Genomic DNA, 20,394 nt, shown 5'->3' with positions numbered 1-20,394 from the left:
GAACTTTGAGCACCCAAAACAAGTATCACTTGAAAATTGACCTCCTAGACAGGGAAATGGCAAAAAAATGTAAGTTACATGTATAATTTACACATTTTGGGGGTTGAAATTGAAATTAATTGTCAAATCCTTTTCCTCTCATGTAGACATGGCCTCCGCCAGCAGCCTCCTATATGAAGAACAGCTCCTGTGTTCAATCTGTCTGGATGCGTTCAATGAACCTGTCACTACTCCATGTGGACACAACTACTGCAAGTCTTGTATCACAGGGTACTGGGCCAGCAGTAACCAGATCCAGTGTCCCCTTTGTAAGAGGAAGTTCCGCAAGAGACCTCAGCTTCAGGTCAACACAGAGTTCAGAGACATGGTGGAGCAATTCAACAACATGAAGGTGAGGGGTGAAGATGACATCCCTGCCAAACCAGGGGAGGTGCCCTGTGACATCTGCCTTGAGCCGAAGCGCAAAGCACAGAAGACGTGCCTGGTGTGTTTGGCCTCATACTGCCAGACTCACCTGGAGCCTCATCAGAGAGTCACAACCCTTAAAAAACACCAGCTGATTAATCCTGTGTCAAACCTTGAGGACAGGGTGTGTAAGAAGCACGACAAGATGTTTGAGTTCTTCTGTTACACAGACCAGGCGTGTATTTGTTCCATGTGCCTGAAAGACAATCATGCAACACATGGCGCTGTGCCATTAGAGCATGCGTTCAGAGACAGGAAAGCCCAGGTGGGCTCTGTGACATCAGAGTTAAAAAATATGGAAAACATTAAATCTAGGAATATTAAGGAAATTAAAAGCTTCCTTGAAAGAAACAAAAGAAGGTCAGAGAAAGAGATAGCAGACATTGCTGAGGTTTTCACTGCTCTGCTGGTCTCTCTGCAAAGAAGCCAGACTAAGCTGTTTGAGGTGATCCAGGAGAAGCAGAAAGCAGCACGGAAGGAGGCTGAAGACCACCTGACAAAGCTGGAGCAAGAAGTCGCTGAGTTGAGGAGGAAAAGATCTGAAATGGAACAACTTTTACAAACAGACGACCACTTCAGCCTTCTGCAGAGCTGTCCATCTCTCTCCGTCCCTGCACACACTGTCGTATCCGATGCTCTGACCCAAGCCACCAAGCCAATAGACCTCACTGACATCAGTCAGCAGAGCTTTGTGGAGAAGGTGAAAAAAGCAGGGGCTCAGGTGGAAAAGATGCTCAATAATAAGACAGAGATGATTATTCATGAGGTCAGGTTATCTGATGGTTGTGAGGCTGCTGAACGGACTCTCAAAGAAGTGTGGTCACCACCTGAGGACAAGCTGATGATGATCCAGCAGTGCAATGCAATGGATNAGGTCAGGTTATCTGATGGTTGTGAGGCTGCTGAACGGACTCTCAAAGAAGTGTGGTCACCACCTGAGGACAAGCTGATGATGATCCAGCAGTGCAATGCAATGGATGTGACTCTGGACACCTACTCAGCTAATTCCAGACTCCTGGTGTCTGCGGATGGGAAACAGTTGAGATTTCATGAAGGTCCACTGTCTGCTTTTTTTGGGAGAAGATTTCAGCATCATGCCTTCATCCTTGGGAAAGAGGGTTTTTCCTCAGGCAGGTTCTACTATGAGGTTCAGGTCAGTGGGAGTAAAGGCTGGCTCTTGGGAGTGGTCAAAGAGTCCTTAAACAGGGAGATATTTCACTATCCCACCCCAGGGGACGGAGGCTGGACACTTGGTGGATTCCACGATCAAATCCAAGAGACATGTTTTGCGAACTCTGATTGCTCTGCATCTCCATACGTGAGGCAAAGGCTCCAGAAAGTTGGTGTGTTTGTTGATTATCAGAAGGGAGAGGTCTCCTTCTATGACGTGGATGACAGAAGTGTGATCCACTCCCACACAGGCTGTGACTTCATTGAGACCCCACCAGTTTTAAAAGCCCTTCTTTATTCTATGGCTGGCACATCTTTAAGTGGCAGACAAAAGCTCTACCCTATTTTTGGTATCATCGATGATGATCCTGACAACATGCTTGAAATCACTCCAGTGACTTGGGTAACCTAAAGTGCCATACATATCAGGGTACATGAACCTACCTAAAGGTTATTGTAGTGGTATTACACATTACAAAAGACTAAAAACTTGAAAACTTAAAAGAGTAATATATATATATTCCTTGATTTTATTCTTAGCTTTTTGTTTTACTCGCCATAGTGCAATTAGTCAGAAATTGGACTGAACAAAGCAGGTAAGATTACTTAGATGACTGCTGGTGATGATGAGGTTAATTTCAGATCAGGTAGAAAGGTAGATCAGTCATATACTATATTTACATCAATGGTCGGTTTCTTTAGAGACCTCAATGTAGGAGGAAACAACCATGAGGAGTGGACAATTGCTTCATAGGTACCCAATTTCTTCTTTGGCACTTTTAGAAATGCTTTTGTTGTATAGTTTTAACATTTATCAATTAGTCAATCTACAGATAAGTGACCTTTATAATCATTTTAATAATGGAATAATCATTTAAGTCATTTTTAATGCAAAAATGCTTCAAATTCTGTTTTTTAGCTTCTGAAATTTCAATATTTGCTTATTTTCTCTGGCACATATGATCGTCAGCTACTTAACTGTTGGTTTTAAACTGGTGGTTGGACAAACCAAACAACTTTATTGTGTTAATTTGGGCTTTTTGAAATTGTGATGGACATTTTTCAAGGTCTTCTATCATTTTATAGTCCCAATTAATCAACTGGGCTGACATAGTCATGCAGAAATTTTTCAGTTAAGATTACTGAACACCTGCTTTATGCTGAGTATCAATAATTTTGTTTATCAGTGAGTTCTTGAAAATTTAGTAGACAATAGTCTGCAAATGACATGTTTCCTTTTATGTTTTGATCACTCCATTTGACACCCATTGAAGACAGGGTTCCACTATTGTTTTAAGCAAACTTTTTTGGAAAGCCAAGACATATCTAATGAATAAGCTTAAAAAGCAGGTGTTTGTTTTGTATGTACTATGCATCTGATATGTATAATGCTGCTTAATAAAAGTGCATTTGTTTAAAAGTACCTTTTCAGAGCTTGGGTTTTTTTCTGTTTCCTCAGATTACATTCATTGAGGTCTGTTGGGGTGTTGAGTGCCTCGTGGGCATTGTGTTCTGGTATAGTCAGAAAAGGGGACCCTTATAGTCTTTCTCTATCATGATAAAAATACATAAAAGCCACCAGTAGTTTTCACTGATCAGGTTACGGAGGCTTTTCAGAACTTTATATTACATCACATCAAATAAAAATGCAGTGTGATACAGGTTTGTAGTTAAAAATGACTGAAGGCCATGACATTTTGACACCTGAGAGGTGTATCATTGAACTATATAAATCCTGCATCTTATACTGAAACAAAATCTAGTCCTTCCATACCAAACTAGATGTCTCTCAGTGTGTTAGAATCAGGCATAGTTTTGAACACTCTTTCTCTAGTGCGTGTTTGTGTTTTTCAATTGCTCATTTTAGATTATATTTGTCTTTGGCAATCACTCTTAATCAGACCTGATTTTTTCAGGCATGTCTGACCACTGCAAAGGGTGGTCCTCACAAGTGACCAAAATGCCTGTGGGCCCCACAGCTGATAAAAACAAGAATGTGTGTGTAAGTCACAGGGCGTTGGGGCCTGATTAACTCCCCCCTGCAGAGACGTATGGAATACCTGCCCAACATAACAGCCATTATAGTCTTCATCGCCTCAGTCCTCAACTACTTCAGAATATGCACTACCACACAGACATGCTCATTATAGCTCAAACCAAGCATACATACAGGGGACGTTTTGCCTTCATTCTTGGCCTATCTACCCATCCCACATCCATCCATCCATTTTCTAACCGCTTATCCTCTTGGGGGTCGCAGGGGAGCTGGAGCCTATCCCAGCTGACAGGTCGCCAGAGTATCGCAGGGCTGACACATAGAGACAGACAACCATTCACAATCACATTCACGGATAATTTAGAGTCACCAATTAACCTGTCCCCAATCTGCATGTCCGGAGAAAACCCGGAGAAAACCCAGAGAAAACCCAGGCTGACACGGGGAGAACATGCAAACTCCGCACAGAAGGGCTCCCACACCTGGGATCGAACCAGGAACCCTCTTGCTGTGAGGCAACAGTGCTAACCACCGTGCCGCCCCTCCCATCCCATCCCATCCCATCCCATCCCATCCCATCCCATCCCATATGTTAGTATGTTAGTTTTGATTACATTGCTTTATGGCTTATAAATAATAAAGTAATTAGTGTAAAATACATTTTTCTAAAGGGTAACACATTTGCCTCTGAATGCTAGGAACACTACATCTATGGCAAAATGTAATGTGTTTAAAACAGCCCTTCTACTTAACTGTATACCCTCCTTTTCCTCACTTTCATTAGGTAACAGAGGCATCTAGTGTTCAAGAGAGGTCAGGATCAAAAAAGCATCCCTCATCAGCTTCATATATAAACTGGTCAAATCAACAAATGAAATGCAAGTAATACAATAATTATCATGACTCAATCATATGAAGGACGTTTTTTTGCTTGCCTCATCACAGTAAAGTTGGAGATCTATACCAACATGCTCATCTACTTTATAGTTATAGATTAGGTAGTTAGTTTTCTTTCATATATGCCCTTGATCTATCTGCACTTTGTCTCTGCCCTGTGATATTAGTTTTGATGTAATTTTCCACACACAGGCAGACCACATGAAGAACAAAGTCAAGACCTGATGGAACTCTGGGAGCTGATCAGTTCTGAAAAAGCAGCCGACTGACATAAAAATGGTTAACATGGATTAGGGAGGGCCAGTGTACATCCCTCTAAATAAAGTAAATTGGCACAGATGAGTTTTAACATTATAGTGAGATGGTATTAGCTAAGGCAATAAGGACATGCTTATTGTTTTGCCTGTTTTCTGATACAAGGCATAGCACTCTTTGTTTGTGCACACACTGCAGATGATTTCCTGCTTTCATATTGGAATAATCTTGGTTTAAACATTTTCAGAATTAGACCTACAGTTTTGTTTTTCAAACATGTAATTGTTTAAGATGTCTTCTTCATTTACAATACCTCATGGTAGCTCAAAGAAATGAGGCTTGGAGCTGGCAGTGGTATTGCTGACTGTTTGTTGTGACCGAATATTTCTGGAAAAAAGTCTGAGGGGAGAGCGCAATGCTGTTCAAGTCAGCTTTACTAACTTTTTCCAGGAAGAGGAGGAGGAGGAAGAGAGGGATCATGTGTCATTCCCAAGAAATGAAACTGCACGCCTAAAGGGAGACTTTCCCCGACCGTTATTATCCACAGACAACACAAACATCTCAGCAGGTAAAGTTTAAGTACTCTGATTACCTTTTTGATCTTATTAAAATGTACAATGACATTTCCTGGTTCCCTGTAATTATAGAGGGGCAGGCTGTGTAATTGATTTAGTTAATACTTTGAGCTAAAATATGACTTCAAAGAATCTAACAGCCTGTGTCCAGATGAAAAACTTCACAATGACGATAAAGGTTACTATAGGTTACCACAGATCCCAATGCTTAACTATCTGGGCGGTGTTTGACAGTGGCAGGATCACCCAAATGTTGTCTTCTTCAAGTGTCAAAGGGGTACTAGTGTATGTTGCAATATCCAAAGATTTTCCTTTTTTTAGTTCTCCCTGTGTTACCGTTTTCATCAGTGAAACATAGTGAGCCTTGAAAGATGAACTCTTTTACTCTAATGTCCTGCTACTGAAAAGAAGGGAGGAGGAGGGAAATGCCTGAGCATCCAGACCATAGACTGTGCAACTAATAGTCGTCGCTATCATAACGTCACCAATAGGTTTGTGGACTCCCGTTTTGAAGCCTCGAGTTTGGCATTTTGGCCATCACCATCTTGTTATTTTTGAGCCACAGTGACCATATTTGGGCAAGAGGCTGGCGCTGAGGAGGAGTGAGGGGTGGAACTGACTCTGTACATTTACATGACATTAGAAAAAAATTGATTTTTTGTGTTAGACCAACTAAAACTGGACTTTTAAAACACATGTAAACATGTTAGTCCGACTGAAATCGTACTGAACGAAATTTCTCAAAGTCTGACTAACACACCCAGATGATGTGATTGTGATTCAAATTGGGATTGACTGCATGTATACAGTCAACTGGACCCAAATTGGCCGAGGTGCTCATGAAATGCTCCACAGTGCCGGACTTTGACCTGGAAGTCGAAAGTATTAAAGGCGTAACTGACGAAGAACTGGTAACAACATGGTGAAATCTACATCCAGAACTGTGCATTTTTTGGGAGGATAAAATGTACAGAGCTGTAAATTTGTCCACCATAGTACCAGTTTGCCCCTAGCTGTCGATTGTTTGGTCTTTGACGCAATAGGTCAACCAGAAGAAGGTCCAATACTAACATACTGAAAGGGGGCATATCTCCAACTACTGTAGCAGAGTTGAACATAGTTCGGTCAATACATCGATTCACCTACCATGCTGGTATACTGGGACAAGAACAGTAGTCCAATTAAATGGCGAAGTCGAGCTATAGCCATAGCTCAACTTAACTGTGCATGTAAACATACTGACTGAGAAGTTGAGGACACTATCAGCAGAAGAGTGTGTCGCTCAAAACAGCTCACCCTTGACTAAACGTAATTTAGTAAAAAGCCTCAGGTGGCCATTCAATGAACTGCAGTTTTTGGTACTTCGATGTTGGCTTCATTTTTCAGCCCTGATGTTTGCTGCTTGATCCAAAGCCCTGAAACAGAGACAGAGTTCACTAGCAGAGTCTGTTCAGAGAGGCTCAGGCAAGGCATATCCAAGTATATAATAATGAAATTGATATTTTAGTAAGATCAGATCCTCAGCATTGGTTACTGTTACATTTTCAAACTACAGTTAGTAATCATTAGCTTTTATCATTATTAGCTTTAGCAGACTGATTATTAACCTCATAAATCGTGACACGCTGCTTTACCCTACATGAAAGTTAATAAGCCACTTTCATAAGCATATTGGCATTGATATTGGAGATTATGGCCCTATATTACTTGGATCCAAACCAAATGTTTTGGTATGACCTACCCCCAATTTAAAGCAACATTTCTGCACAACATGTTACATTTATGCTCTAATCTTCATATTGTGCTGGGTGATATTAGCTACAAAATCCAAATATCAAATAGACAGATAATAAGAAGTAGTACTTGAAGAATCAACCCTTACAAGGGGGTTAATGGTAGTCAAAAAAAAAGTAACTTATCTGCTTGATTTACAGATTTTAGGGGTTTGAAATTGAAATTATAATTGTCAAATCCTTTTCCCTTAGGTAGACATGGCCGCTGCCAGCAGCCTCCTATATGAAGAACAGCTCCTGTGTTCAATCTGTCTGGATGCGTTCAATGAACCTGTCACTACTCCATGTGGACACAACTACTGCAAGTCTTGTATCACAGGGTACTGGGCCAGCAGTAACCAGATCCAGTGTCCCCTCTGTAAGAAGAAGTTTCGCAAGAGACCTCAGCTTCAGGTCAACACAGAGTTCAGAGACATGGTGGAGCATTTCAACAACATGAAGGTGAGGGGGGAAGATGACATCCATGCCAAACCAGGGGAGGTGCCCTGTGACATCTGCCTTGAGCCGAAGCGCAAAGCCCAGAAGACGTGCCTGGTGTGTTTGGCCTCGTACTGCCAGACTCACCTGGAGCCTCATCAGAGAGTCACAACCCTTAAAAAGCACCAGCTGATTGATCCTGTGTCAAACCTTGAGGACAGGGTGTGTAAGAAGCATGACAAGATGTTTGAGCTATTCTGTCAAGAGGACCAGATGTGTGTTTGTTTCATGTGCTTGAAAGACGACCATGTAATGCATGAAGCTGTCCCATTAGAGTATGCATTCAGAGAGAGGAAAGCCCAGGTGGACGACGTCATGTCAGGAATAAGAGTGATGGAAAACGCAAAATCCAGGAGTATTAACGAACTCAAAGACTCAGTTGAAAAGAGCAAAACAAGGTCAGAGAAGGAGATCGCAGACGTTGCTGAGGTTTTCATTGCTCAGTTGGTCTCTCTGCAAAAAAGCCAGGCTAAGCTGATTGAGGTGATCCAGGAGAAGCAGAAAGCAGCACAGAAGAAGGCTAAAGATTGTGTGACACAGCTGGAACAAGAAATTGCTGAGATGAAGAGGAGAAGATCTGAAATGGAGAAACATTTACAAACAGAGGACCACCTCCGCTTTCTTCAGAGCTGTTCATCTCTCTTCATCCCTGCACACACTGTCGTATTTGACGCTCTGACCCAATATACCAAGCCGATAGATCTCTCAGAGGACTACCTCCTCTTCCTGTCGACCTGGCTGTCTCTCTCACACAATGAGGGCATATTTGACCCTCTGTCCCACTCCATCCCTCCATTTACACCAGACCTCTCTGACATGAATCAGCAGAGTTATGTGGGGATGGTGAAAAAAGCAGTGGCTCAGATGGAAAAGATGCTCAGTAATGAGATGGAGATGCTCATTCATGAGGTCAGGTTATCTGATGGTTGTGAGGCCACTGAGCAGCCCGATGCAGCTGAAGAACGTACGACAGATGAGTTTGTCAAAGAAGTGTGGACTCCACCTCAGGACAAGCTGATGATGATCCAGCAGTGCAATGCAGTGGATGTGACTCTGGACTCCTGCACAGCCTATTCTAAGCTTGTGGTGTCTGAGGATGAGAAACAACTGAGATCTCATTACGGTCCACCGTCTGCGCCGACTTTATTCAGGAGAAGATTTGAACATTTATCCTTGGTCCTTGGGAAAGAGGGTTTTTCCTCAGGCAGGTTCTACTATGAGGTTCGGGTCAGTAGGAGTCAAGATTGGTTGTTGGGAGTGATGAAAGAGCCTATTAACTGGGACAGGTTTTATTTTCCCACCCCAGAGGATGGAGGCTGGACACTTGGGGCAGTGTACAATGAATTCAGAGAGGAATGTTTTGTTAACTCTAGTTGCTCTGCTCGCCTGTACCTGAAGCAAAGGCCCCAGACAGTTGGTGTGTCTGTTGATTATGAGAAGGGAGAGGTCTCCTTCTATGACGTGGAAGCCAGGGCTCTGATCTACTCCTACACAGGATGTGACTTCATTGAGACCCCACCAGCTTTAAAAGCTTTTCTCTATTCTATGGCTGGCACATCTTTAAGTGGCAGACAAAAGCTCTACCCTATTTTTGGTTTCATCGAACGTGATCCTGACAACATACTTGAAATCACCCCTGTAGCTTGAGCAAAGTGCCACTCACTACACCAGGGGAAATGACCCTGCCAAAAGGTGGTAGTGGTCTCATCACACATTACAAAAGGACAAATACTCAATATATTATATATATTGTCTTTGATTTAATTCTGAGCTTTTTGTGTCAGATTTTTTTTTCCAGATTAGATCACTTATACCTGACACTTGGTGATGAGGTTCAGAAAGGCAGAAAAATGTAGATCAGTCAAGTACTATAGTTACACATATGCCGTAATACCTGCATCTGACCAGAAGATGACACCATTGTTTAACCAGTGTTCTAATCTGTTTCACCAAGATGCTACTGTAGGAGGAAACAAGAGGAAGTGGACAATAGCGTCATAGAAACCTTATTTCATTTTTGTCACGTTCAAACATGGTTTTAAGATAAGGTAAAGTAAGGCAAGGTAAGTCAAGGTCAGGTAAGGTAAGGTAAGGTAAGCAAAAAAAGACACATCAGTAAAAATGCAGAGCAATGTAATATGTATGTATTAGTGAAAACAGAGCAATAAAATCAATAAATAGTAAGCGAAATGTAATAAACAGACAGGCTGAATTCACATTATTGCACATAGAAAGTATATTGCACCTTTTGATATCCATATTGGATTTATAGATTAGTTAATCTACAGAAATGTAACCTTTATAATCATCTTTATAATAAATGAACTGTTTAAGTCTTTTTTTGACAAATATATTTACTGAATTTTCTACGTAACAAATAAAAACATGCACTTTACATAATACATAAAGGCAAACAAAACACATTAAGGCACTTTGAATATAATGAGAGTAAGGCTCGTTCTGCAGTTCTACTTTTTGACAAGGTCGTAAAATCCAAAAAGGGTGCAGAAATCAAAATCTTGGTGGAAGAAATAGAAATGATTTTACATTTAATGACAACAAAAGAGCTCAAAAGTAAAAAATATATTAAAATCAATGCACAATTGTCAAAAAATGGCCAAATGGTCAAACAAAACAGGTGACGCGAATGTGTTAATTTGGTCTCCATGGCGTAATGTATCTCATTTTAGCGACCAAACAATAAATCAGTTAATTGACTTACATAGTCTGTCGGAAGGCACCAAATTTACAGCTGACATCAGTGAACACTTACTTTATGCAAAGTATGAATCATTTTGTTCATTAGTTACTTCTTTGAATTTGAGTACACTATTGTGAGTGTATGATAAATGTGCTTTTATGCTTGAAACGGTACATATGAAACATTTTTTTACGCAAGTTTTTTTTGAAGGCCAAGACATCTGGCATGCTTGGCTGAAACATATCTGATTAAAACAAGCTTCAAAACCAGGTGTTTGTTATGTATGTGCTATGCATCTGAAATGTATTGTATTGCTTAATAAAAGTGCATTTAAACTTATCTGATCTTTTTGTCTCTTTCTTCAGTTTACATTAATTGAGTTCTGTCGGGGTGTCAAGAGTCTTGCTCATGGGCAATGTGTCCTGTTATAATTAGAAAAGGTGGCCAATTTAGTCTTTCTTTGTAAGGATAAAATGTTAAATGTTTTCACTGATCAGGTTAGCAGAGGTATTTTGACCTTTACATTATTACAGATCATAGCTACATAGCCTACACACAGACATACTTACCTTAGCCCATAACATACAGTACATACAGTGAACTTTTTGCCTTCATTCTTGACCTTGACCTCTCTCTTGTCCTTTCTTACTGCTGCTTTTATGTCTAAAAGGCATGACTGGTCGCTGGACTCACAGATGTGCTCAGCTTGTCAGTCTTGACAGATTTTGTGCCTTAACCGCCAACGCTGGTTCTTTTCCAAAGTAATTTGCCTTCAGTTCAGCAAATACTAATACCTTTTTTTAACAAATTTTTAACTAATGTTAACTTAGAATTTTGAAAATGTCTTTGCGGAGCTCTGGTACCTGTTGCACTGTCCGTGTCTGTAACGACTAACAACCAGTCTAAGCTAAATTTTTGTCTCCAGCAACTGTGTGTTGAACATGTAACCAGAACAAAAAGGGATTGTTCCCGTTGCCAAAGGTACCACTGCTAAGAGAAATAAAACCACAAGAGTTTTACCAGACATAGCGAAAAAGTATTTAATCAGAATTTGCAGAAGAGAATGAGACCTAGACAGACAGTACATGATATCCCTGTCTTTCCCTGTCTGACTTCATTCTCAACCTACATTAGAAAATTGCTCGTTATTAAATAAACTCAGCAACATACATTGAAATAAGTATTTAGTCATTAGGGCTGAGAATGTGTTACTGATTTACCGTATTTCCTTTATGTCATATAAAAAATGAATGCCAAAAGTTATTTATTTTACTACTACTTTATATTACTATTACGGAAGTCTGTTGCTAAATTCAGCATCATTTTTCACTCATCGTTAACACAGACTAGCGGAGGATTAGCTGGGAAACATCACATTTGTTCACTTTACATTGAGCTACAGTTAATACTGAATTATGCTACATGTTTGCTGAATATGTTAGTATATCTTAATAAGTTATCAGAAATCAAAAATCATTTTTAGAAGGAGCAGATGTTTACCTTAAGCTAGCTTGGGCCAGGTTAAAGTTAACAATATTTTAACGGAGCAAGGCAAGCTAATTGCTAGCGTGCTCAGTTGAGAAGGAAAAAACAGTGCTTTGAGATGGCTGCCAGAGATGGCAGAGGTATGATCACATAATAATCCCCATTGAGCTATAACAGGTGGTGTGTTCCATGTTTTATTTCCCAATTGCTCTTGGAAAGAAGAATAGAGTACTGTAAACAAACTTACCATTGGAAATCACCGGTTTGGTTCAAAGCCGGACGCCACGCCCATTATTCACACAAGTTAACATGGGGGCTAGGAATAAGGTGGTAGCGAATGGCACCATTTTGAATTTAATGTGAGTTCTTCTTTGAACACAGGTGTAGGTCCAAGGTGCCCCCACCCACCCCACCGACCCCAGTGCAACCGCACCGCCTACACTGTCTATATTTACCCGCCTGACTCTGGGATTACCTAGCCTCGCGTCACCAGGCTCTTCACATACAGCGAAGAGCCTGGTTTCCATTCACTCTGAATTTTGTCTGGATTCTGGTTCCGGCCCAGAGAGTGGATCCAGAATTCACCAAATTCACCAAAGTAAAAGTTGTTCACCAAAGTAAAACTTTAAATTCTGGCGCACCATCAATTTCCATCTCTGTTTTAGTGCCATATTGTTGTTGTTGTTGTGGTGGTTGATAGAGCATGCTACATGGCGAGCATCACGCAGTTTTCCTCTCTCTTTCGCCCCTTGGTGCTTTTATTTTGACGGAAAGGTGCATCCATCGAATTCCGGATCCTGTCTCTCTCGCCCTGGTTCCGGTTCCTTACCAAAACAGCCACTTCTCGCCCTGGTTCCGGTTCCTTACCAAAACAGCCACTAAACGGCCCCAGACTAGGGATTGCCCAATCCACCTTATTTTTCAAACACGGAAGTAAATAGTGATCAACTTCCGTTTTTTTGTGTGTGACTTCCGGTCAGCCGCTTTCCCTCATGCTTTCCTTTACCGGAGCTAATAGTGCAAGCTAATTTTTTTAAATTTTCAGTTGTTTATGTTAGTCAATCAGTTAGTTAGTTAGTCTGTGTATTTTATATAGATAACTGTGCCCACGTTTCTGTTATAGCGGAAATGTATTCCCTTTAAACGTGAATAAATCGCACGTCAATCATAAACTATGAACCAAAAAAGCACAATCTATCCCGAGTGAGACAAACTGCTTGATCCCGTCTCCAGTGTACCAGCAGAGAACCTGCAGAACCGAATCAGCGAAAAAACAAACCGGGCTACACAGCCTCTCTATCTGAGCAGCTGAAGCTGCGGCTCGCACCCTCGACACAGGACGTCATCTGTTAAAAGCCTCCCGTTGTCGGATACGACATGAAACTACTCCAGTTAGCTCAATCATGTTGTAACTAAGACATCCGCTGGAAAAAATATGTTTTTCATGGGCCACTTTGTGAGTTTAGTGAGTTATTACAGACACCGCTAACGGTTAACAGCTAACGGTTAGCCCAGCTAATCTACGATAACCATGTTATTAATTACACACACAGAAATAGTAATGTTTGTTCATTGTGTTTATAGATTTTACAAACATCAGATTAGTCTAAACGGTGATATAGTGACGTGAAAAATGTGATATATACATATATATAGCTAAACTCAGCAAGCTAAACAACAAGGCGATTCCCATTTACACAGTGGTAAGAGTGCTGGACCGGAAGTGTCGCACAAAAAAACGGAAGCTGGCTGCGTTCTGTTTTGCCTCCGTGTTTCCGTGAAAAATAAGGTGGATAGCGAAGGTACGAGGGCGGAACATGTAGTCATAGAGCTAGGGCTATATCTGTAACTACTGTTTCTCAAGAAATGAAAGTATCCTACGCGCCTGAAGTGAACACCACCTGTCAGTTTCCACCATTTCCACGGATAACACGGACTTCTCAGCAGGTAAAGTTCACGTGCTCTGATACTCTAAGCTAAACATAACCTTTAAGAATCTTGTAGCCCGTGTCCATGATGGTAAACATCGAAATTACACCGCAATAGGCAGCGTTTTGACAGTGGCTCCGGTGTTTCCTGTAACCAGGGTCACTGATTACAAATAACATGATTTTGTTACATGTTTATTGTTGAGCTCAAAGGATGCTTTCTTTCGTTGTGTTTATTTGCCTTCTGACACTGGCGCATTTCCAGCATACGTTTCAATTCTTACAGTTTTTGCAGTAACGTTAGTGATCAAACCGGATGTGACATATACTGTAACCATGAGTCTATCTGTTATAAGAGGGACAATTTATTAAGAGATACTCCTATGCTCCACTAAAGTCACTCCGACTTTGCGTCGTCATGATCAGCGAACATGGAAAGGGGGAGAGAGAGTCCAGCTGCAGCCAAGCAGTCTCTTCAAGACGTGCACACTCAGATACATGCGCACGACGGTGGCTGAGGAAGACCAAAATAGACCATAGCAGATCAAAAAATAGATAGAAAATGTTTTCATATTTAAATTCAATCAATAAATAAGAAGAAATAAAAGTTAAACTTAAGAATTGTGTTACCCTAACTGGTAAAAATATATCTATACATAAATTTACAATACATACAAAACAAATACAATACATACAAATACATTTTTCTTGTTTCTGACACCCCTCTCTCCTCTCCACCTCCCTATTTCCCGTTGTTATACCACAACACCCCTGATGGACTTAAAAATGTAGTTCTTATGTTTTGGTCATTTTATGGTCATTTAAGTTGCATTTAACCTGAAATCTCACATTGTACTTTGTAGTTTGGTATGTTCTTGATGAAGTGAAGCCTATTCCTTTCACCATAACTTCCAAGGTTTCCAGAAAGTGTTTTGTTGGAGTTCACTAAGGGATTTTATTTTATTTTATTCTATTTTATTTACTGCAAAAAACTCAACATGGTGTTCTGGCAACATTCTCTTGAAGATTGAATCCAACCTAGTGTATATCTACAGCAGTATTTAATTCAGATCTTGACAGAAAACCATATTTTCCATAGTGGTAACATCTCTGCACAGTGTGCTGCTATCATGCTCTGACCTGCATATTGTATTTGGATGCTTTTAGCTAAAGAAGAAGGCTATTTGAACACCAGAAACAAGTATCACTTGAAAACCAACCTCCTATTGCAGGATATGACAGGCAGGTGTTACGAACTTTGAGCACCCAAAACAAGTATCACTTGAAAATTGACCTCCTAAACAGGGAAATGGTAAAAAAAAAAAAAAAAAATAAGTTACATATTTACATATTTACACATTTTGCAGGTTGAAATTGAAATTATAATTGTCAAATCCTTTCCTCTCATGTAGACATGGCCTCCGCCAGCAGCCTCCCATGTGAAGAACAACTCCTGTGTTCAATCTGTCTAGATGCGTTCAATGAACCTGTCTCCACTCCATGTGGACACAACTACTGCAAGTCTTGTATCACAGGGTACTGGGCCAGCACTGACCTGATACATTGTCCACTCTGTAACAAGAAGTTCCGCAAGAGACCTCAGCTTCAGGTCAACACAGAGTTCAGAGATATGGTGGAGCAATTCAACAACATGAAGGTGAGGGGTGAAGACGACATCCCTGCCAAACCAGGGGAGGTGCCCTGTGACATCTGCCTTGAGCCGAAGCGCAAAGCCCAGAAGACGTGCCTGGTGTGTTTGGCCTCGTACTGCCAGACTCACCTGGAGCCTCATCAGAGAGTCACAACCCTTAAAAAGCACCAGCTGATTAATCCTGTGTCAAACCTGGAGGACAGGGTGTGTAAGAAGCACGACAAGATGTTTGAATTCTTCTGTTACACAGACCAGGCGTGTATTTGTTCCATGTGCCTGAAAGACGGCCACGCAACACATGAAGCCGTCCCATTAGAGCATGCGTTCAGAGAGAGGAAAGCCCAGGTGGACTACATGATGTCAGAGATAAAAGTGATGGAAAACACAAAATCCAGGAGTATTAAGGAAATCGAATACTTAGTTGAACAGAGCAAAAGAAGGTCAGAGAAAGACATAGCAGACATTGCTGAGGTTTTCACTGCTCTGCTGGTCTCTCTGCAACAAAGCCAGGCTGAGCTGATTGAGGTGATCCAGGAGAAGCAGAAAGCAGCACTGAAGGAGGCTGAAGACCACCTGACAAAGCTGGAGCAAGAAGTCTCTGAGTTGAGGGGGAAAAGATTTGAAGTGGAACTACTCTTACAAACAGACGACCACTTCAGCCTCCTGCAGAGCTGGCTGTCTCTCTCACACAATGAGGGCATATTTGACCCTCTGTCCCACTCCATCCCTCCATCTACACCAGACCTCTCTGACATGAATCAGCAGAGTTATGTGGGGATGGTGAAAAAAGCAGTGGCTCAGACAGAAAAGATAGCCAGTAATGAGATGGAGATGCTCATTCATGAGGTCAGGTTATCTGATGGTTGTGAGGCCACTGAGCAGCCTGATGCAGTTGAAGAACGTACAACAGATGAGTTTGTCAGAGAAGTGTGGACTCCACCTCAGGACAAGCTGATGATGATCCAGCAGTGCAATGCAGTGGATGTGACTCTGGACTCCTACATGGCCCATTCCAGCCTCGTGGTGTCTAAGGATGGGAAACAACTGAGATTTGGTGAAGGCCTACTGCATTTTTTTACATCTTTATTTTGGGCAAGACCTGCAGGCCAACCTTTAGTTCTTGGGAAAGAGGGTTTTAGCTCAGGCAGGTTCTACTATGAGGTTCAAGTCAGTGGGAGTAAAGGCTGGGTACTGGGAGTGGTTAAAGAGCCCATTATCAAGGAGAGGGGTTTCACTCCCATCTTGAAAGATGGAGGCTGGACACTTTGTGGCGTGTACAATGAATTCAAAGAGGAGTGTTTTGCTAACTCTGATAGGTCCTCTCTCGTGTACCTGGGGCAAAGGCCCCAGACAGTTGGTGTGTTTGTTGATTATGAGAAAGGAGAGATCTCTTTCTACGACGTGGACGCCAGGACTCTGATCCACTCCCAAACAGGATGTGCCTTCATTGAGAACCCATCAGCTTTCAAAGCTTTTCTCCATTACATGACTGGCACATCCTCAAATAACAGACCAAAGCTCTACCCTGTTTTTGGTTTCGCTAATGATGACTCTGACAACATGCTCAAAATCACTCCTGTAGTCTGTGCAACTTAAAGCGGGGGAAGGCACTTTAATTTGACATCACTGGGCAAAAATCCCACGATAAACTTAGAGCATGTTTTAATTTAAGTGAACTGAGAGGAAATTAGACTTCTGCACCTCCTCTTGGCTCTGTTGTTAGACTTTAGATAATCTAGGTTGTGACAGGAGACTTCAATCACAGGTCATTTCAGAGAGAGGGCATTTATATGGGCTGTTCTACAAATGCAGATGCGTTTCTATGTCCCTTCAGATGGCAAAAGCCTGATTCAGTGCATTTAGTTCTGCGGAGGAAGTTGCTATTCCAGCATTGGCAGCAGTGCCTACACTGCAAAGCAATGCCAAAAAAGGGAAGATGGCATCAAAAAGAGGAAAAGATTCTAAAATTAAATGAAACAAACCATGTGTCAATTGTGGCAAGAAGATGTTGCTAATAGTTCAGCCTTCTGCTGACAGTAGCCAAAGGCTACTTCAAATTCATGTTTAAGTAGCTAATGTTAGCTAGAGCCTTAAATCACAGTGTGACCTCCGCCTCGCTCCTCACCGCTACAGACCACCTTGCCGGGAGGAGAGCTGCAGTGGCCCCAGAGACAGACCCCAGCCAGTGGCTGCAGCAACTTGAGCTCAGCCAGTGATGGGGGACTGGACTGCTCCGAGTCCCCGACTCTATTGCTGGTGTTACACAAGTTAGATCCAGTGCTGCCGTTGCCAGAGACTGTGTCATATGAATTATCTGTGAGCTGTAAATTCACCACTTCCAAGCAGAAAAGAGAAGATAATGTTGTTTTGAAGCCTTTGGGTGCAAAGTTTCTCCTCCTCTGCTCTGTACCAAAGAGGAGCATGAAAGTCAAGAGCGGTCACTTTCTTGATTCATATATCCGCTCTGTTTGTTAGTACAACTCACTGCAATATATCAATTCTTTGATTGAATTCTGAGCTTTTTGTTTTTCCAGCCTCATTGTATAAAAGTCAGAGATTTTAACTGAACAAAGCAGGTTAGATCTCTTACACCTGTCACTTGTTGGTGAGGCTCAGAAAGGTAGAAGGTACATTGGTCAAGAACTGTATTTAAGTTCATGTTGCAATACCTAAATTTGACCAGGAGATGGCAACATTGTTCAACCAGTGTTCTGGTTTGTTTCTCTGGGCTGTTACTGTTATTTCTATCATTTGTAATGCAAAAATATCTGGTTGTAGCATCTCAAATTTAAATATGTGCTGGTTTCCTCAGGCTTGTGTGATAATGAAATGAAATATCTCTTTCTTTTTTTTTTGTTTTTCTCGATTGTGGTCTGTGAGGATGCACCAAATACCCAGGTGACATAGCTGAATACCTGCTTTATGGTAAGAATTAGTATTTTTGTTCATCAGTGACTTCTTTGAATTTGAGTACACAATTGTGAGCAACTGTTGTTAATCTGCTTTTTTGTTCTGATCACTGCTTTTTTTTTTAGTAAGCTTTTTTTTAAGGCTAAGACATCTGGCACACTTGTCCAAAACATATCTGATGAATGAACTTCAAAACCAGGTGTTTATGTATGCACATGTGTGCATCTGATGTGTATTATACAGCTGAATTAAAGTGCATTTCTTAAAGATGAACTTCTCTGATCTTTGTTTTTTTTCCCTTTGTACTCAGATTAAGCTGATTGAGTTTTGTTAGGGTGACGGGTGTCTTGCTGTTATGATTAGAAAAGCGGACAACTTTAGTCTTTCTTAATTGTGATAAAATACATAAAAGCCACCAGTAAAGGTTTTCACTGATCAGGTTAACAGAGACATTTCAGAAGGGAGCGCTGGTCCACCACTCCTGGAGTTTTCCTCTCAAGGGGAACTTTAGCCAGCAGACTATTTATACCTCAGCTGTCTGACTGACTGGCGCCCTGGGAACTGGGACACTGTGTGTGAGTGTGTGTGTCTCGCTGGAAAGATTTCTTTAGGATGATGTGTAGTTGTGTGTGAGGGAGACGGGCAGAGAGAAAGACCTGGGAGGCCAGGGTGACCAGATATGAAATATGCCACCTACTGTGGTCAGATACTGTATGTAGGTCATTTACACATCAAACACAGACTGAAGTGTAAACATGCCATTGGTCCAATGCGCAGATGCAGGGGGAACTTTTTAGCATCACACTAAAAAGATGAGAGTGAGGAAATGAAATGAATGATTGAATAATAATTTAACATTGTTACAAATCAAATGTGCTACATTTGATGCAGGTTTATGGTTAGAAATGACTCAAGGCCATGACATTCCTGCACTTGAGATGTATTTTAATGATCTATATAATCTTACAGTTTCTACTGACCCACACAGCTCACTGTCGCTGATCTAGGACCCCAGTTTGAATTCAACCCCAGTACTCATTTCCTCCCAGTGGCCTATCTTACAAGCAGCCTCAATCAGCAGAATAACAACAAAAATCAGTAAAGATGTGTTTGTGTGGATCAGAAATATCAGATGAAAATGGCTGACAATAAGCTCCCCCTTAACCAGCTATGAGAGTAAAATACTGCTTACACATTAACCCATTAGTATGAATAATATAATAATATAATATATAATAGTTTAACAGGCACAGGAGCCATTTTTCTGCATTGAGTATTTTTGCTTTTGATACTTAAAGTAGGATTTGCTAATAATGTGTACTTTTATTTTTGAGGTTGCAGAACTGAAGCTTATACTGAACCCCAACATGGCGCTTATTTATCCAATGGAGCTGCTTGCCTGGCGCATGCACCAAAAAAGTTTCTAGCTTCCATGTTTACTTCCGTGGTATGCAGCCCACTGAATATGTGCAGTAGTGTTTCTCCAGTTGGCCACAGGTTCCCACTCGGCTCATCGACTTCACATTGTGATGAGGTCATGGATTTTTAATTGTATTTCTCAGCTGGAGGACAGTTTAACATATATAAAACCTCCATGGATCAAAAGTTCATAACGGAAATAGTCATGATTTACCTTGTTTGCAGTTCGAGGTGTCCTGTCCTGTCTCTTTTAAAATGGTGGTCTATGGGGAAAACGCTTATTGATCTGCAGGGGACTTTTGACCACTGGGAGAATTTGGAAGCAAGGCTTAGCTATGTCCCTGGGAGCCTAGTGCCAAGCTTGTAAGAGAACTATGGTGGCAAACAAAATGCGAATGGCCCTATAGAGCCAGTGTTTGATTTGTCCGATCAGGGCTACTGTAGAAACAACATGGTGGATTCCTTGAGAGGGTGCCCTCTCCAGTAATGACATTAGCACCTTTTTTAATGGAGGACTTTTACTTGTAATGGAATATTTTTCGCACAGGTATTGACTCATTTTACTTATTAAATATAGAATCTGAGTACTTCCTCTATCACTGTTAATAGTAAAATGTATATATTGTATTGTTCACTTGTAATGCCATATTTGTCCTACTGTGCTGGAATTTA

General features: G+C 41.2%; 3 protein-coding genes and 1 long non-coding RNA gene across 5 annotated transcripts; 3 read left to right on the top strand and 1 right to left on the bottom strand.

Moving 5' to 3' along the window:
• Positions 1-142: 142 nt before the first annotated feature.
• LOC126384958 (tripartite motif-containing protein 60-like) lies at positions 143-2,047 on the top strand. The gene is made up of 2 exons (XM_050036420.1): positions 143-1,279; positions 1,364-2,047. Exons 1-2 carry the CDS (start codon positions 149-151, stop codon positions 2,045-2,047), a joined length of 1,815 nt encoding a protein of 604 aa, XP_049892377.1. The 5' UTR covers positions 143-148.
• LOC126384959 (uncharacterized) lies at positions 410-15,712 on the bottom strand. The gene is made up of 3 exons (XR_007569368.1): positions 15,586-15,712; positions 7,716-7,778; positions 410-514 (listed from the first exon to the last, which is right to left on the bottom strand). It is a non-coding gene; the product is annotated as an uncharacterized LOC126384959 (long non-coding RNA).
• On the top strand, positions 5,241-10,655 carry LOC126384956 (E3 ubiquitin/ISG15 ligase TRIM25-like). 2 transcript variants are annotated; one of them, XM_050036418.1, is made up of 2 exons: positions 5,241-5,351; positions 7,348-10,655. In XM_050036418.1, exon 2 carries the CDS (start codon positions 7,350-7,352, stop codon positions 9,273-9,275), a length of 1,926 nt encoding a protein of 641 aa, XP_049892375.1. In that variant the 5' UTR covers positions 5,241-5,351; positions 7,348-7,349; the 3' UTR covers positions 9,276-10,655. The 2 variants fall into 2 exon arrangements, with proteins under 2 accessions (XP_049892375.1, XP_049892374.1); XM_050036417.1 differs by having other exon boundaries at positions 5,259-5,351; positions 7,344-10,655.
• On the top strand, positions 13,551-18,574 carry LOC126384957 (E3 ubiquitin-protein ligase TRIM39-like). Its single transcript, XM_050036419.1, has 2 exons — positions 13,551-13,761; positions 15,155-18,574. Exon 2 carries the CDS (start codon positions 15,157-15,159, stop codon positions 16,987-16,989), a length of 1,833 nt encoding a protein of 610 aa, XP_049892376.1. The 5' UTR covers positions 13,551-13,761; positions 15,155-15,156; the 3' UTR covers positions 16,990-18,574.
• Positions 18,575-20,394: the final 1,820 nt, after the last annotated feature.

This window comes from Epinephelus moara, chromosome 23 (assembly GCF_006386435.1).
Source record: "Epinephelus moara isolate mb chromosome 23, YSFRI_EMoa_1.0, whole genome shotgun sequence".
In the NCBI taxonomy this organism is placed as follows: Eukaryota; Metazoa; Chordata; class Actinopteri; order Perciformes; family Serranidae; genus Epinephelus; species Epinephelus moara.
Note: the sequence above shows the minus strand (reverse complement) of the source record. Positions and strands in the feature narration are given on the sequence as shown.

Coding starts and splice junctions, on each gene's coding strand:
- LOC126384957 (XM_050036419.1), top strand. CDS start 15,157: ATGGCCTCCGCCAGCAGCCTCCCATGTGAAGAACAACTCCTGTGTTCA.
- LOC126384956 (XM_050036418.1), top strand. CDS start 7,350: ATGGCCGCTGCCAGCAGCCTCCTATATGAAGAACAGCTCCTGTGTTCA.
- LOC126384958 (XM_050036420.1), top strand. CDS start 149: ATGGCCTCCGCCAGCAGCCTCCTATATGAAGAACAGCTCCTGTGTTCA. Junction 1,280..1,363: donor CTGAACGGACTCTCAAAGAA/GTGTGGTCACCA, acceptor GATGGTTGTGAG/GCTGCTGAACGGACTCTCAA.